General features: G+C 41.9%; 1 protein-coding gene across 1 annotated transcript in view; it reads left to right on the plus strand.

Annotated features, from left to right (window-relative positions):
• Window positions 1–13,971, plus strand: part of kirrel3b (kirre like nephrin family adhesion molecule 3b) — a gene marked incomplete at both ends in the record, with an annotated part of 253,165 nt that extends 239,194 nt beyond the window's left edge. The window contains 6 exons of the mRNA XM_080771662.1: window positions 5,398–5,608; window positions 7,672–7,779; window positions 8,307–8,390; window positions 8,788–8,903; window positions 10,965–11,051; window positions 13,477–13,971. Of these exons, the coding sequence (XP_080627788.1) occupies window positions 5,398–5,608; window positions 7,672–7,779; window positions 8,307–8,390; window positions 8,788–8,903; window positions 10,965–11,051; window positions 13,477–13,971 (1,101 nt within the window). The remainder of the gene's footprint in view (window positions 1–5,397; window positions 5,609–7,671; window positions 7,780–8,306; window positions 8,391–8,787; window positions 8,904–10,964; window positions 11,052–13,476) is intronic.
• Between the last annotated feature and the right edge of the window lie 976 nt (window positions 13,972–14,947).

A 14,947-nucleotide genomic window follows, 5' to 3' on the forward strand; every position in this document is an offset into this window, starting at 1 on the left:
GTACCCACTTAAGGCCCAATCAGATCCCAGTTCAAACCCATATAGGCAAACACAGGTGGCGCACACATGGTTCTGAAATAAAATGGCCCATTTGGATACCACCTAAGAGCCACTTAGAAACCCGCAAAAGCCCATATGGGCTAACACGGGTGGGCCCTTTGTGAAAACTGGGTGCACGGCCCACTCGGAACCCATGCCCATAGCCCATGTCAAAACCCAAGTGAGGCCCAGATGGACATGTTAGCTGGGTTGTTAGGAGGCTTGTATCTATTACTGCACATCTCTGGGAATGTCTTTAAACATAGTGTGGCCAAGTTTAGCCACTGTACTGTCAGCCTCTCTTGCAGTACAGTGTACAGCAGTGATACTCAACCTCAGGCCCGCGGGCCACATCAGGCCCGCGGGACCATTATGACTGGCCCACCAATGAAAATCTAAAAAAAAGAAGAAAAAAACATCTGGAAAATGAAATAAAAATAAATAAATCTGAATGAAGTTATCTTTAATTACATTATTATAAGTAATACTATTAGAGTTGTACTATTACTCGAACGAAAATAAAAGCTTGGGGGGGGGGGAGATGCAATGCAAATGAAAGACATATACTCTGTATCCCTATTCCCTGACATAATTTTATAGCTAAACGGACAGAATTCAATTTTATTTGAATGATGAAACCCAGCTGCCATTAATAGTTGGAAATGGAAATGGAAATTGCGGAAATGGAAATTGCGGAAATTGCGGAAATTGTAATTGCGGAAATTGCAGAAATGGAAATTGCGGAAATTGCGGAAATTGCGGAAATGCGGAAATGGAAATTGCGGAAATGGTAATTGCGGAAATTGCGGAAATGGTTGAAATGGAAATTGCGGAAATGGAAATTGAGGAAATTGCGGAAATGGTAATTGCGGAAATTGCGGAATTAATTTGTGCAGTTATGGAAACAGCTCTTTGTGTTTATGCAAGAAAATGTAACACATTTATTTATTTACATATTGTGTGCATGCACATTGTACTTTGATACATTTTGCGAAAATAAAGCAATTGAAAGAGAGAAGTTATCAAGTATCATTAATGTCGTAATTTTATCTACTGGCCCCTGGCCCCTTGCCATTTTTGTAATGTGGCCCACAGGTAAATCTATTTGAGTATCCCTGGTGTACAGTACAGTTACTATACTAACTAGACGTCAGTATAGCTGCCTCCGACACGACAGCACACAGGTGGCTGTCGTTAAGAGATGCTGTACCGTGTAGACCAGTGGTTCTCCAAATGTTTTAGCCCCGTGACTCAAAAGAGAAATTAGACATTTGGTTTTTCTTTTATTTCTTCCCAAAATGGGGGGGGGGGGGGAAATAAATCATTGAATTCGTTTTTAATTCATGGAAATATTTTGTTGTGCTCCTGAATCTGCCCCATGCTTCTTGTCTATACATACACTTTCACCTGCAAAAAATATACCCACTATACAGTATAGGTCCCCTTTGGGTCTCCGTAGAAACCCATGTCACAACTCCCTGCATATCAAGGGCTTAGAGTGGGCATGACTGAAGTTAAAAGATGGTATAAGTAGCCTATGCTTAAATTCATATTTAGAAAATGTTTCAAAAGAAATCTGAGATGATGGATGATGATGCTCATGGAAGGGGAACCTTCTGAAAGCTTCATGGGCAAAGATAATCGACTTCAAAATATGAAAAATATAGGTCAAAATGACCTCTCAGTCGTGCAAGTGTTATGAAATTTGCATAATATTATAGGACAGCTTTCCATTGATTGTAATTATTTAAATAAAAACTACTTTTAAACAATCCTATAATTGAATACAAATTAGACTTCAATTAATGTTTTAAAAATAACCGAATGTTGTTTTTTTAAATCAATTATATAATGAAAAGCTGTCCTGTAAAATCCTGAAAATGGCTCTTACGCCCCTTTGTGCTCCACAAGCCCCTCGGTATTATAAGGATGTTGAGTTGATTTCTTGTCATCCTTTCTCAACAAATTCTACTGTGACCATATCAAGGTCATTGTGAGTTCTAAAACGCATTGCGAGTACCGGCAGTCATCAATACACTTTTGCAGGTCTTGTTTGGTGCCATCCCACAGTAACGCTGCTACAGCTTAATATGGGTCAAGAGGAGGTTATTGGGACAAAAATAACAAATAGGGCCATAAATAAACCAGCATAATTCACAGACATCTGACTCCCTATGACTGAAGATACAGTAGTAGTCCATCTCAAAGTAATTCAGCTAACTCCCTGATACAGTGGTTAATCAGGGAGGACCCGGGCTGAGGGCCATGCGTATTGAGATAATGTGTGAGTGCACAGGTGTATAAGTGGCCATAATTAATCACTTCTCCCTTGATATTCCCCATATCTTTCAGGGTGTTGTCTTTGGAATGGAGGTGACGTGGTTTGAGAAAAAAAGAGTCAACATAATGTGCATGGAAATGATCCCTGTTAGGGACCCTACATAGTGTGTTGAGGCATTGGACAGTTAGTGTTTCAGAGTTTTAGGTTTAGTTATTGTTATAGTAAACCAATATACTGTTAAGAGATCAATAAAGAAATGTCCACAGACATGCACATTAATGCTAGATAAAGAAAATGTAGTTTTTATTTTGGTCTTTAACCCATTCAGGATGCAGGGAACCCCTTTTGGTATCTTGAGCATATACTTTAGCTATTAATGATGAGAAACGAGGATAACTTTTTTTTTCAAAATTTCAAAAAACATATAACCCATCGTTTTTTCCATTTTTTTATTTTTGTCAAATCATCAAAAATGATGAAAAACGGCGCGCTATAGTATGCCGTACGATATACGCTATAGCCCATGGTCCAAAATGATGAGAAACGAGGATAACTTTTTTTTTCAAAATTTCAAAAATTGGGGAAATTGCGGAATTTTGAATTTTGAAAATTGCGGAAAAAAGGTTTTATTATAAAAAAATCGTTTTTTCCGCAATTTTCCGCAATTTCGCAATTTTTCAAAAAAATTAAAAAACATGGGCTATAACCTATCCTTTTTTTTTCTAACACTCCGCAATTTGCTAATGTTTCCCATCCTTTCCGGTAAATACAACACATTGAGCAGGGCACTGCAGGGAGTTGAACCCCGTTCCGGTAAACCAGAAGTCCGACACCAGTGCCTTAGTTTTTGTGTTGTTCATTTACAGGTCCAGGTGTGCATACGCATGTGCGCCTGTGCGTGTGTAGGTGCACGCTTCAATATAACCCATTGTTTTTTTCATTTTTTCAATATTGTCAAATCATCAAAAATGATGAAAAACGGCGCGCTATAGTATGCCGTACGATATAGGCTATAGCCCATGGTCCAAAATGATGAGAAACGAGGATAACTTTTTTTTCAAAATTTCAAAAAACATGGGCTATAACCCATCGTTTTTTTCGTTTTTTCATTTTTGTCAAATCATCAAAAATGATGAAAAATGGCGCGCTATAGTATGCCGTACGATATAGGCTATAGCCCATGGTCCAAAATGATGAGAAACGAGGATAACTTTTTTTCAACATTTTCAAAATTGGGGAAATTGCGGAATTTTGAATTTTTTTGAAAAATTGCGAAATTGCGGAAAATTGCTGAAAAAAGGTTTTATTATTAAAAAAAAAAAATCCGCAATTTTTCAAAAAAATTGTGAAAATGTGGCGCAAATCTTTGAATATATATATTCTTTCACAGCGAACGTTTTTAACTCAAATCTTTGCTTCTGGGGGTCCCTGGAACAACATATTTTCAGACGGGGGTCCGCAGCCAAATACATATAATTCTGGGTGTCCTTGACATCTCAGGTATTTTTCTGAAAACTATCATGATTTAGAAGACATAGAATCAGTTCTCAGGACTAAATGGGTTAAAAGAGTGCACAATGCCGTGTTCATGTCATACAGTAGTATAACTTCAAAGTCAAAGACAGCTGTATACTTTTGTACAGCAATAATTATTGGGAGTGAAACCCCTAAACCTACAGTAGAACAAATGCACTAGTAAGACTGTGGCATTGTGTAATTAATACCTTTCACAGCCAGACGGAAGGTTGGAGGGTTATTAATTAGTTATTCTCCTTTGACCATTCTTAAAGAAAATACGCATTAACTCTAAGGCTGAAAGGTTAGTAAAAACAATGCAACAAATATATGTTTGATTCAACATGTGGCCCATTAAAAGAGAAGTGCTTATACTAGAAGGACAGATGTTTACCATTACCACCATTAGCACCTTGTTCAGTCAGCCATTCTGAACGGGAACCCATTGTGGTGTTAGCATCATGTTATGCTTTAGCTATTTTAGAAAAATCGACTGAACGACTGACATTTTTAGAATCTGATCTCAGGTCAGAATGGGTTAATCAGACCAGTGTGTGTCCCAGTGGAAACCTCGTATGAATCTGATCTCAGGTCAGAGTGGGTTAAATGATAATCCTTCCCCGTGGTGCACGTTCTGGTCGCGGTGTCGACCCCATGCTGAAAAATAAGCCCTCCTCATGCAAAATTACAAGATTTCCCATTATCAACTGTTGTTGTGCCACAATTTTTTTTTCGTATTACTAGATTCAAGGGCAGATACAGAGGTTTATAGTGCTGCAGGATTCTTGCTCAAATGTGAATCTCGATTTTTCCTCCACAAGAATTGAGAATGTAGTTGTGTACACGCATTCATGGTCATGAGCGCGAGACCTATAATGACATTACGGAGATCGAGGGCCGTATAAGTGGCTGAGGGGCAAACGTTTCTCTTTTTGTTATACAAATGTCGCTCTTCTTCACCGTGCTTCTCCGTCCACTCTTCCTCTCAATTCAATTCAATTCAAAGGGCTTTATTGGCATGAGAAAACATACGTTTACATTGCCAAAGCAGAAAGAACAATACAACAATACAGCAATACAATCAAAACAAAAATGATGTACTTTGAAGGTCAGAATCTTCAATAGATCAACTTCTATGTACCAAGATCACTCGATGCAGGTATAGTGCAGGAATATACACAATGATTAGTCCTTAGGGTGGTTGTGTTCCATTTGATATCCTTCTCCTATCTCCTAGCAACTCACAAATCTTGCTGCTGTGTTTGCACATTGTTGTACTTCGCCCAGCAGATATGGGAGTTTTTTGTCATTGGTCATGTTTTCAAACTCTCCGTGTGTGGTTGTAATCTGTGGGAAGTATGTGTCTCTGATGTCTTGGTACAATGGACAGATGGTTACGAAGTGTAGCTCGGTTTCCACTTCATTTAGTGTGCAGTGGGTGCATAGTCTGTCTTCTCTCGGGATACAGGTCTGCCTATGACGGCCTTTCTCGATCGCGAGACTGTGGCTCACTGAGTCTGTACCTAGTTAAGATTTTTCTTTGTTTGTCTCACTGTATACAGGCCTGGTCGTGGAAGGAGACCGTGTTGGAGTCGGGCACGTCGGGCCGCTACACCGTGGAGACGGTCAGCACCGAGGAGGGGGTCATCTCCACGCTGACCATGAGCAACATCGTCCCGGCCGACTTCCAGACCATCTACAACTGCACCGCCTGGAACAGCTTCGGCTCCGACACCGAGATCATACGGCTCAAGGAACAAGGTGGGAGCCAAGGTTCGACAGATTCCACCTTTTCCTCTTTTCTTCTTCCGAGATAGCCACATGAGTGTGACGGGGATGACATTGACAAGTATCATTGGTCATGAGTGTGACGGGGATGACATTGACAAGTTATCATTGATCATGAGTGTGACGGGGATGACATTGACAAGTATATCATTGATCATGAGTGTGACGGGGATGACAAGTATCATTGATCATGAGTGTGACGACGGGGATGACAAGTATATCATTGCAGACGCATATAGGCGGACGGGGAAACGATGCTATACGTAACTGCTGCACACTATAGTATTAAGATATACCTATAGGCACTGAAAATAACATACTTGGGTATATAATTTAGATTGTTCAGTTACAATACCATTAAGTAATCTGAATATTTATAGAATTTAAAGATGTCTACAACATACATTCAAAAAACAAGTACAGTCCAGTAAAACAAATGCAAAGTATAAAACAAAAATAATGAGACATTCATGGCCAGTATATTGCCATGAATTTAATTAACGTCTCCCGTTAAGATAAAGTGCATCCCAAAAGAAGAGGCAATTTGAACTGGTGGCCGTGGCTAAATTGAGAACACGCTATATATATACACACCATAGCCACAGCGCATGAACGCAGACCTCGCTCACTAGTGCCCCATGTCTGTGCCAGCGTCTCATTATAAACAAGCCTTTTATTTGTTTTTGTAATGCTTCATAAATGAATACATTTATTGTAACTCGTTTAGCTTTTTTCAGTAGGGGAAGGCTTTGTTTTGCAATCCACTAATTCCAAATGATAAATTATAAGCTGCTTATATGAAAGTGACATTGATCAATGAAGACATTAAATAGGCTTTAATGGCATGGGGAAGAGCACTCAGCTTTGTTGCGTTTGTTTTAAGTGCGAAAAGGTCATTAACACGGGCCAGCGAGTCAGGTCTTCATTATAGTGCTCTTCGAGGCAGGACCAGCATATAGATGAATATGGCTGCACAGTGCACACACACGCACGCACGCACGCACGCACGCACATTACTCACACCCACGCATGCATGCATGCACGCGCACACACACGAATGCGTTGGTCCCCCAATGCACACATGCACGTAAACACAAGACACACTCTTTGGCTGTATTTTAGTATACTCAATGAAAATAAAACCTCTTAGCCATATGCTTTTATTAGGCCAAATGAGTGTGTAAATTAAAAGTTATTGGACAGTAGGATAATGAGATATCTGTTCGCCTGCCCTGCAATGGAACACAAAAGGCTTACTAATGAAGTTTCTACCGAGTTTTTTTTTTTTTTTTTTTTTAAATACCACGTTCTGTAAAGCATTCTGTGACCAACCTGTTTTTAAGTGCCTGATGAATAAATTTGTCTGGACTTGATTTGACTTGAGTGGGAGTAGATGGGGGGGAGGGGAGAGAAACAGCAATACAAGCTTACAGAGTTTTTAAACAAAGAGCACTGTTTTAGTCAACCTCCCAAGAAACTCTGCATGAGTACACGAGGTTCCACCATAGCAAAACACTCTCCCAGAAGGCAAGTGTTTTGCATATCTCCCCGTTGTCTGTGTAAAGCATATGTGCTGTATAGTTTCCAGCAACAACTCGTCATAGATCTCTGATCCCCGCCCCCCTAGCCGTGTTGTGGGGGCAAACTGAACCAGAGCTGAACTGTATTCACATGCTTTGCTCATAATTTGCAGACTAAAGATTGAACGGAAAACGAATGGAAAGATTAGGCTTATACGCTCAACATACGTGTATATACAGCTATTAGGGAGAGAGCTTTATCTCCGCAAAATCGGGGATATTATGAACACGCTCACACACTGCAGCATGTTGCTGCAGCGCAACATGCTGTGTAGATCGGCAATTATTTTGTCTGTGACACCCCACACACAACTAAGAATAATTCAATTGATATGCTCTTCCGTGGAGGACAGGTATAGGCCAACGATAGGTCTGCGATTTTTTTAGGGACCATCCTTAAAAAATATATTTGAAAGCATGAATTAGTTGGAATCTAAGGGTGTTATGGATGTTGTTTCTCCTCTGCAGAGTCCCTGCCGGTGGCAGTGATCATCGGCGTAGCGGTGGGAGCATTCGTGGCATTCATCGTGCTCATGGGAACAGTTGGAGCGTTCTGCTGCACGCGCTCCCAGAGAAGTATGTCTCCTGCTCGATATACTTCCATCCCATGCTAGGCAAAGTCAAAACATCTCTCAGCCACACAGCAAAAAAAATAAATATATATATATATATATATACATATATATATATATGAAAAATACAGATGCAGTACAGTTGCAGGCTTGAAAGCTGTGCCACTTTTTACTACTGATTTACTATGACTCTATAGGAAAGATATTAAGAATGTATCTGTTGGAAGTTACAAGGAATAGTCTATTACTTGCATGCTTGCTCAGAGACACGTTGAGAATGTGTATAGCTTCATGCCACATACTGTAGATTTGTCCGTATAGTGTTGGAGCAGGATAGATATACAAGATAAACGTCCGACTGATAAAATGGCCACCATTGTACTTCGACCTTCTGTTCTGACTGTCATCCATCCATGATGTAACTGAATAACTCACTGAATAACGCACGTGCAGCCCAACTGACGTGTTCAACAACAACCAAACTGTGCTATGTCGGTCCCCTCAGCATGTCTAATTGTCTGTATACCACAGAAGACGCACACCTGGTTATGCCCTCACTGCCCGTCTCCATCTGTGCTCACCAGAGAGAACTTGCAAGCAAAATTAAGACAGAAAGTAAGACTTTGTTATACTGTATGCCAGTACAAATGAGCAATGTCCCAGAACAGATAGAGCCACGCGGTGCAAGAGCTGTGTTGAAATTGCATATGTATGCAGGGGAAAATATAATTATGAAACCTACAGAAATCCGACGGCAGAACACGAAAATATAATTCACAATGCTTGTTTTGTTTTTTGCTTGTTTAGTTTTTATTCGTGCAGGAGGAAGTGGGTGTGGGGTGGTGGGGGGAGGTCTCATAGAAACCAAACCATCTGGCTAAATTAATTACTTATGTAGTATACTACAACTATCTATTGTGGGAAAAGTATGGCATCAACAAAATACACGGACGAGGACATTGAGCCAGAGTACTGAATCGTGCATTGTTCCGTCGTGTGTCTCCCCCCACAGATCATAAAGGAGTTGTGTCGGCAAAAAATGACATCCGAGTGGAGATTGTGCACAAAGACCACAATGCAGCGCGGGAAAATGAAGAGCACGCCTCCATGAAGCAACTGATGGTGAGTGTGAGTGTCGCGCCATATACTATTTGCACTTCCTATACTTCTCACAAAACTGCTCAAGTTACAAAACTACCCAACTTTTTTTTTTTTTTCTTTGAATACTGTCTGCGAAATCATGAATGCTTTATTAGTCCTATCTTACAAGGTTGGCTTTTATACTGGTTTCCTAGTGAGTATAACCCCTCCTTATGAATAATGGAAAAGGACAAAATTGTGTGAAATGTCAAATTACCATCTAAGACGGTTTTTTTTCCCACAAACCTATAAAAAGAAATAGGAGTGGGTTTAAAGAAATAAAAGATAAACTTGCACACTAAATACACTTGTATTTACAACAATGTATGGTATTGCATAACCGGAGGGGCATGTGTGTGTTCCCAATGGGCATCATTCCCAACAGGCATCAGCCTAGGCCTAGATCATTTCATCCCTCGCCTCGCTCGTTGTTTCTAATTAAAAGCCCTCTAGCGTTTGGTTCAAGGTCTAGCCGTATACTAGGTTTTGACCTCGTCTCCCACACACACATACATCTTTTTTTTGGAGATCTCTGTGGATAAGAGCGTCTGCTAAATGCCTGCAGTAAATTGTAATTGTAAGTGGTGTGACTTCCCTATACTGTACAAAACTAAATTACTAAAAAGGGGTCTGATGTTTTTCTATATATAATACATAATGGGACTCAGAACTTTATTAAAGGAGCATTCAGTAATTTGGGTGATTTGGAAACCCCCCCCCCGGTCCTCCCCGATAACAAGATGTGCACATGCACGCACTACAGTGGGGGGGATCGCCCCCCGCTCGATCATGATATGGGTGGAAGGCCCCTCGCTATCCTGATTGGCTGTGCCACCTATAGCCAAAAACGAAACCTACGGTTTTTTGACCCCATGGGGTTAACTGGGGACAGGGAGGAACTCCTGATATGGTCAGCACACTCTATAGTAGGGAGGATTATCACAACAAAACAAAAAAATATATGTGATATTTGAATTAAGTGAAATCACTGAATATACAAAAAAAAACAGTGATTGAGAAAACATTCATGAATACGTTTTAAACCGTTTTGATATAAACTGTTGTGTGTTTTAATAACCGCCCCACACACCCTAACCATAACCAAGTTTGTTTGTTTTGCTATGGTCTCCCACAACCCCACAAAGTAAGCAGTAACAGTGTTGCTCTTTTACAAATTAGACAGAATTGTTCAGGCTCATTACAGCTGCACAATGCGGTTGTCAGGTCACCAACAACTAATGACAGATTACTTTTCAAAAACTCCTGCTGCATTATCTGTAACTATATTGCACATTTCTGTCTTCCATTCACATGTTCATACTATACTGTAGTGTATACACACAGTATGCAACGCTACAGAGGCTGGGTCACATAGGGCTACAAAGGGAATATCCTGGCCTATGATGACTATTTGACACATTGTGTGCCATACAGTATGTGGCAAGTCCAGGTGTGCCTTGGGATTTTGTGACAACCAATAGTTACATTTGTAATATAATATTTGTCTTTTTACTAGTTTTTTAATCAAAGTGATACCTTCTGACCTGACTATACTGTATAGCCTAGTTCAGTGGTTCCCACTAACGGGTCAATTTGGTTCCATTTGTACACTATATTTTACAATATAAATTAGATTCCCAGAGATAGAAATGCCATTAAATGTGGGTCCGTAGATAAATGTCAAACTGGGGATCCTTGAAATGAAAATGGTTGAGAATCACTGAGCCGTAAAGATCTTCTCTTATTGGGGTGCCTCGCATACATTTTCAAGAGGGGTTCCGTGGGCTAATTAGTGTCAATTTGGGGGTCCTTGACATGAAAAAGTTTGGGAACCACTGGCCTAGTTCATGCTTTGTGTGCCAAGAACAGCCGAGGATAGCAGACCTACAGTACTACTGTACACAAGCTCACGGACGGTACGTGTTGTCGTGAGCTTGTTGGTCGGCTATAGTCTCGGCACTCTGCGAAGTATGAATCAAATAAGCTGAGGAACTACACCAACTACAGTACATGTGTGACCTTTCTTTTCTTTTCTCAATTTCCAAGCAGGTGGAACGAGGAGAATTCCAGCAGGAGTCCGTTCTGAAGCAGTTGGAGGTCTTACAAGAGGAAGAGAAGGAGTATCAACACATCAAGGTAAGCACGGGGGATCAATTACTGTGGTTATTGAAGGTCCTACACTAAGGGACCATGTTGGACCAATATCGTTTTGATACATTAATCCCGTTGCTTCCACCATGAAGCCAAGGTTAAAAAAATTAATCCAATTAGAGCTCTAATTTGATTAATTAGGCCATCGCCAAAGGTGGGACGGGGCAGGGAAAAACAGGTTGTTTGGCTCTGAGATTTGCTCATAGAATATAGTTTACTATAAATCTTCTCTCAAAACCTTAATAGAACGGAATTATTAATGTGCTATCTTTAAATAGCTTGGAAAGAGGGCAAGACTAGACTGAAACAAAAAACCTACATGAGCTCTTTTAACAATGCTATTTTTAGTAATGTCCTGTCTGTATTTTTCTTGGAAACAGTTAGCCTGCATTATACTATATCGCAAGAATCGTATCGTTTTGAAATGCAAATAATCGTCATCGACTCGCTTTGCAATGTATCAATGCTAAGCACTTGTGCTTTGTATTTAGCAATTTTAAGAAGAAAAAATAAAAATGGGGGTTTAATTACTTTTCCATGTAGCAATATCGCTACACTTGGTCTATGGATGTGTGTGTTCATGTCAAGGTGTTTGTCCATATGCATTCAAGTATAATGTCTATGTATTTGCCAGAGAATCACTGCGTTTACTTTATATCCATAATAATAAATGTTTCCCTTAAAAAACCTGCTCTATCCACATGTTTCACATAATTATGTCAGTGTTTTTTCTAAGTAGTAACTGCATCGATTTCAAATCATTGAATCATATCATATTGCGTCGCCAGAATTAACCAATATCGTCCATGTATCCATGTACTGTATCGTTACACCTCGTATACTTTTTTTTCTCTCTCTCCATACTCCAATTATTATTATTACTTTAAATAAACATGACTAGGCATGTGGTGAAAGGCATCATTAAAATATGCTTGCAAATGTGTCTACTGTCTACTGTCCTCCGCCCTCACACCACAGGTCATTGCCATGTACTTTAAATGCCTCAATTATTACTGAGTTCTACACAGTAACACACTATAGGCACACAATTTCCCCCACCTCGACATGGCATTCACGTTAGTAATATGGGGGATATTAAATACAAAGACAACATTTACATTGGATTTCAGCTACTGTCCATTACGTACATGAAATGGTCCATTCAGATTAACTGAAGCATGCCACAGCCTACATATCCATAACGACTAAGGAGGAGTAGATCTTGTTCCTATTTATTTATGCCATTGTCCAAATGAATGTTCCCGATGGCCTCCCTCAAGTATTCCTACATTGTCTCTGTCTGTGGCACTGTTCCCACTGGCGCTGGCTTTTCTGATCCTGGTTGATGGTGTGCATGGGATGAGAGCACGAGGGACCGAGCAGGAGATAAAAGGCCAGGCACAAACAGTCCCTCTCCCTGACAGCTGATAATGATGAGACTAACAAGGACTCTCAGGTTGTCGTGGGCTGTGTCATTTCCGCCGTGATTAGCATTTTCCTCTGTGGGGACTTGGCATTGTGCTCAACTCTTAACATTCGGTATCCATTCACGGCACGCACGCACGCACGCACGCACGCAAACAGACTCTGCACAGACTCCACTCAGAAACACACACTCTTGCAGCCAGACATTTTTAGTAATGGCACAGTGCCTGGAGCCCAACAGCTACACACACCGTGCAGGGCAGACATGGCCTCAGAAGCCATTTCTGTGCATACTGTATACAATACATGAAGAAACGTTATTTTTTTAAATATATATATATATATTTCTGTTTTGGGTCCAATTAAGAGCCGGCATTTGAGTGAACTTTGCAGAGACACGCTGGTTTGCGAAACTGTGAATCATCAACACGCACTTAATTGGATGGTTTTTTGGATGGACTGCAACAGTCGTGCCAGCCCTATAAAGGCGAGAGTCGGTGACTGACTTGACTTTGTCACAGATTCTGACTGAGTCTTCTGACTGGCACCATCGGTCAGTCAGTCAAGTGTTTAAAAAAATGATTCTTATGTGAATGGCGTTCAATTACGTCATCAGAGGCCGTTTACAGTGGCTCCACGGTCTTTCAATTAAGCCCGCGGGGATTCTTCAAATATGTCCTCAGCGTCCTCATAACAAGTGATTTAAATTAAAAGCCCTCTAGCGTTTCTCCTTGGAACGTGACATTCCTCCTTTCTTATTTATTCCGCAATTTGAATGCGGTAATTAATGCCAGCTCGACCTTGGCTCATGTTAAGCTATATAGGAGAAGAAAAAAATACATTCAAGTAGGGACGTCCCGATCCCATTCCGATCATTCGATTTTGAGTATATCTGCCGATACCGATTTTTCCCCCGATCCCCAATCACAATGCAAAATGTCTAATCCAGAGAAAACCACATGATTCAATCGCTTTGTCTCAACAGGACCCCACCAATGGCTACTACAGCGTCAACACCTTCAAGGAGCACCACACCCCGACCATGAGTAGCGCCAACAACAGCCAGGCGGCGGCGGAGGCGGCGTCCAGGAACAACCCGGCCAGCACCAGCAGCACGCTGGGCAAGCAGCGGGTGCCCACGGGCATGTCCTTCACCAACATCTACTCCACGCTGGGCACGGGCCCCAACCGCCTGTACGACTACGGCCAGCGCTTCGTGCTGGGCATGGGCAGCAGCTCCATCGAGCTGTGCGAGCGCGAGTTCCAGCACCAGCGCGGCTCGCTGAGCGACTCCAGCTCCTTCATCGACACGCAGTGCGACAGCAGCGCCAGCAGCTACAGCAAGCAGGACGGCTACGTGCAGTTCGACAAGGACAGCAAGGCGTCCGCCGCCTCCTCCTCCTCCCACTACTCCCAGTCGTCGTCGCAGAACTCGGACCTCACCCGGCCCCTGCAGAAGCGCATGCAGACCCACGTCTGATGGACGCCCGCACGCCCCGCCCAGGGGGGGTCACTCACGAGGGACATGGAAACAAACCAGCCCGGGGGGGGGGGGGGGGGCTAGCTGGGAAACTGTGAAAGAGAGATTGCGGGGGGCTCCTGTGAGCTCATTAAAGAAATAAAAAAAAGAATTAAAAGGGCGAGCGTACTGTTTACAATAGGGTTGCCGTTTTCCTGCGGGACCCGTGGAAACGCAGCAGCTGGCTGGTTTTAATTCGCCGCATTCAGACTCGTTCAGACTTTTAGAATTCCCTGACGTGTGTGGATCAAGAAGCCTTATATTTCTCATCATGGTCTCAACTAAATTACCAACTTCCCTTTTTTGTGCCACAGAGGTTCTTGGCCTGCCCTATACGCAGAGAGAAATCAAGGGTGGAATGTCAAGAGTCAAGACATGTTGCTTTGAAGGGCCAAGACAATTTCAGAAGGCTGGAGTACCACAAAAGATCATGTGTACGACAATCAGCTCATCTGGCAAAAGATCTTTATTTGCCCTCTTGTTGATTGCCCTTCACACTTGACACTTGTTTTGAGTGTCAAGGCAATATAGCAGTTGTGCAAGCCAATATCCTGCTGCTCTCGTCATATCTAGGACAACGGTGAATGTGCACGTGTGGTACAGTAGCTGTTTGAAGTTTATTTCTTCCACCCACTTTTCAGTCCGTCTTCCCCCCCCCCCCAAACACACGCTGGTGTTGATCTTGGCTTACAGAACCTTGCCCCTCCTGTGTAGCTGGAGCAAACCTCTCTACATGTACCCAAAGACTTGCCAAAACATTTATTAAATGACGGCAGTTTGGTCCCCTCCCCGGTGGCATCTGGGCCTGTGCACTAAACAGAGAAGTTTGGGGGGGGGGGGGGGGGGGGGGTATTCTTTAATCTTGACACAAAGCCCTGAGTCATCCTTTGGCAGTTCGTCCACGTTAGAGGAGTATATCAGTGTATGGCACATCTCA

The sequence above is a fragment of the Protomyctophum bolini genome (assembly GCF_963924005.1).
Source record: "Protomyctophum bolini genome assembly, chromosome: 9".
NCBI classification, from domain to species: Eukaryota; Metazoa; Chordata; class Actinopteri; order Myctophiformes; family Myctophidae; genus Protomyctophum; species Protomyctophum bolini.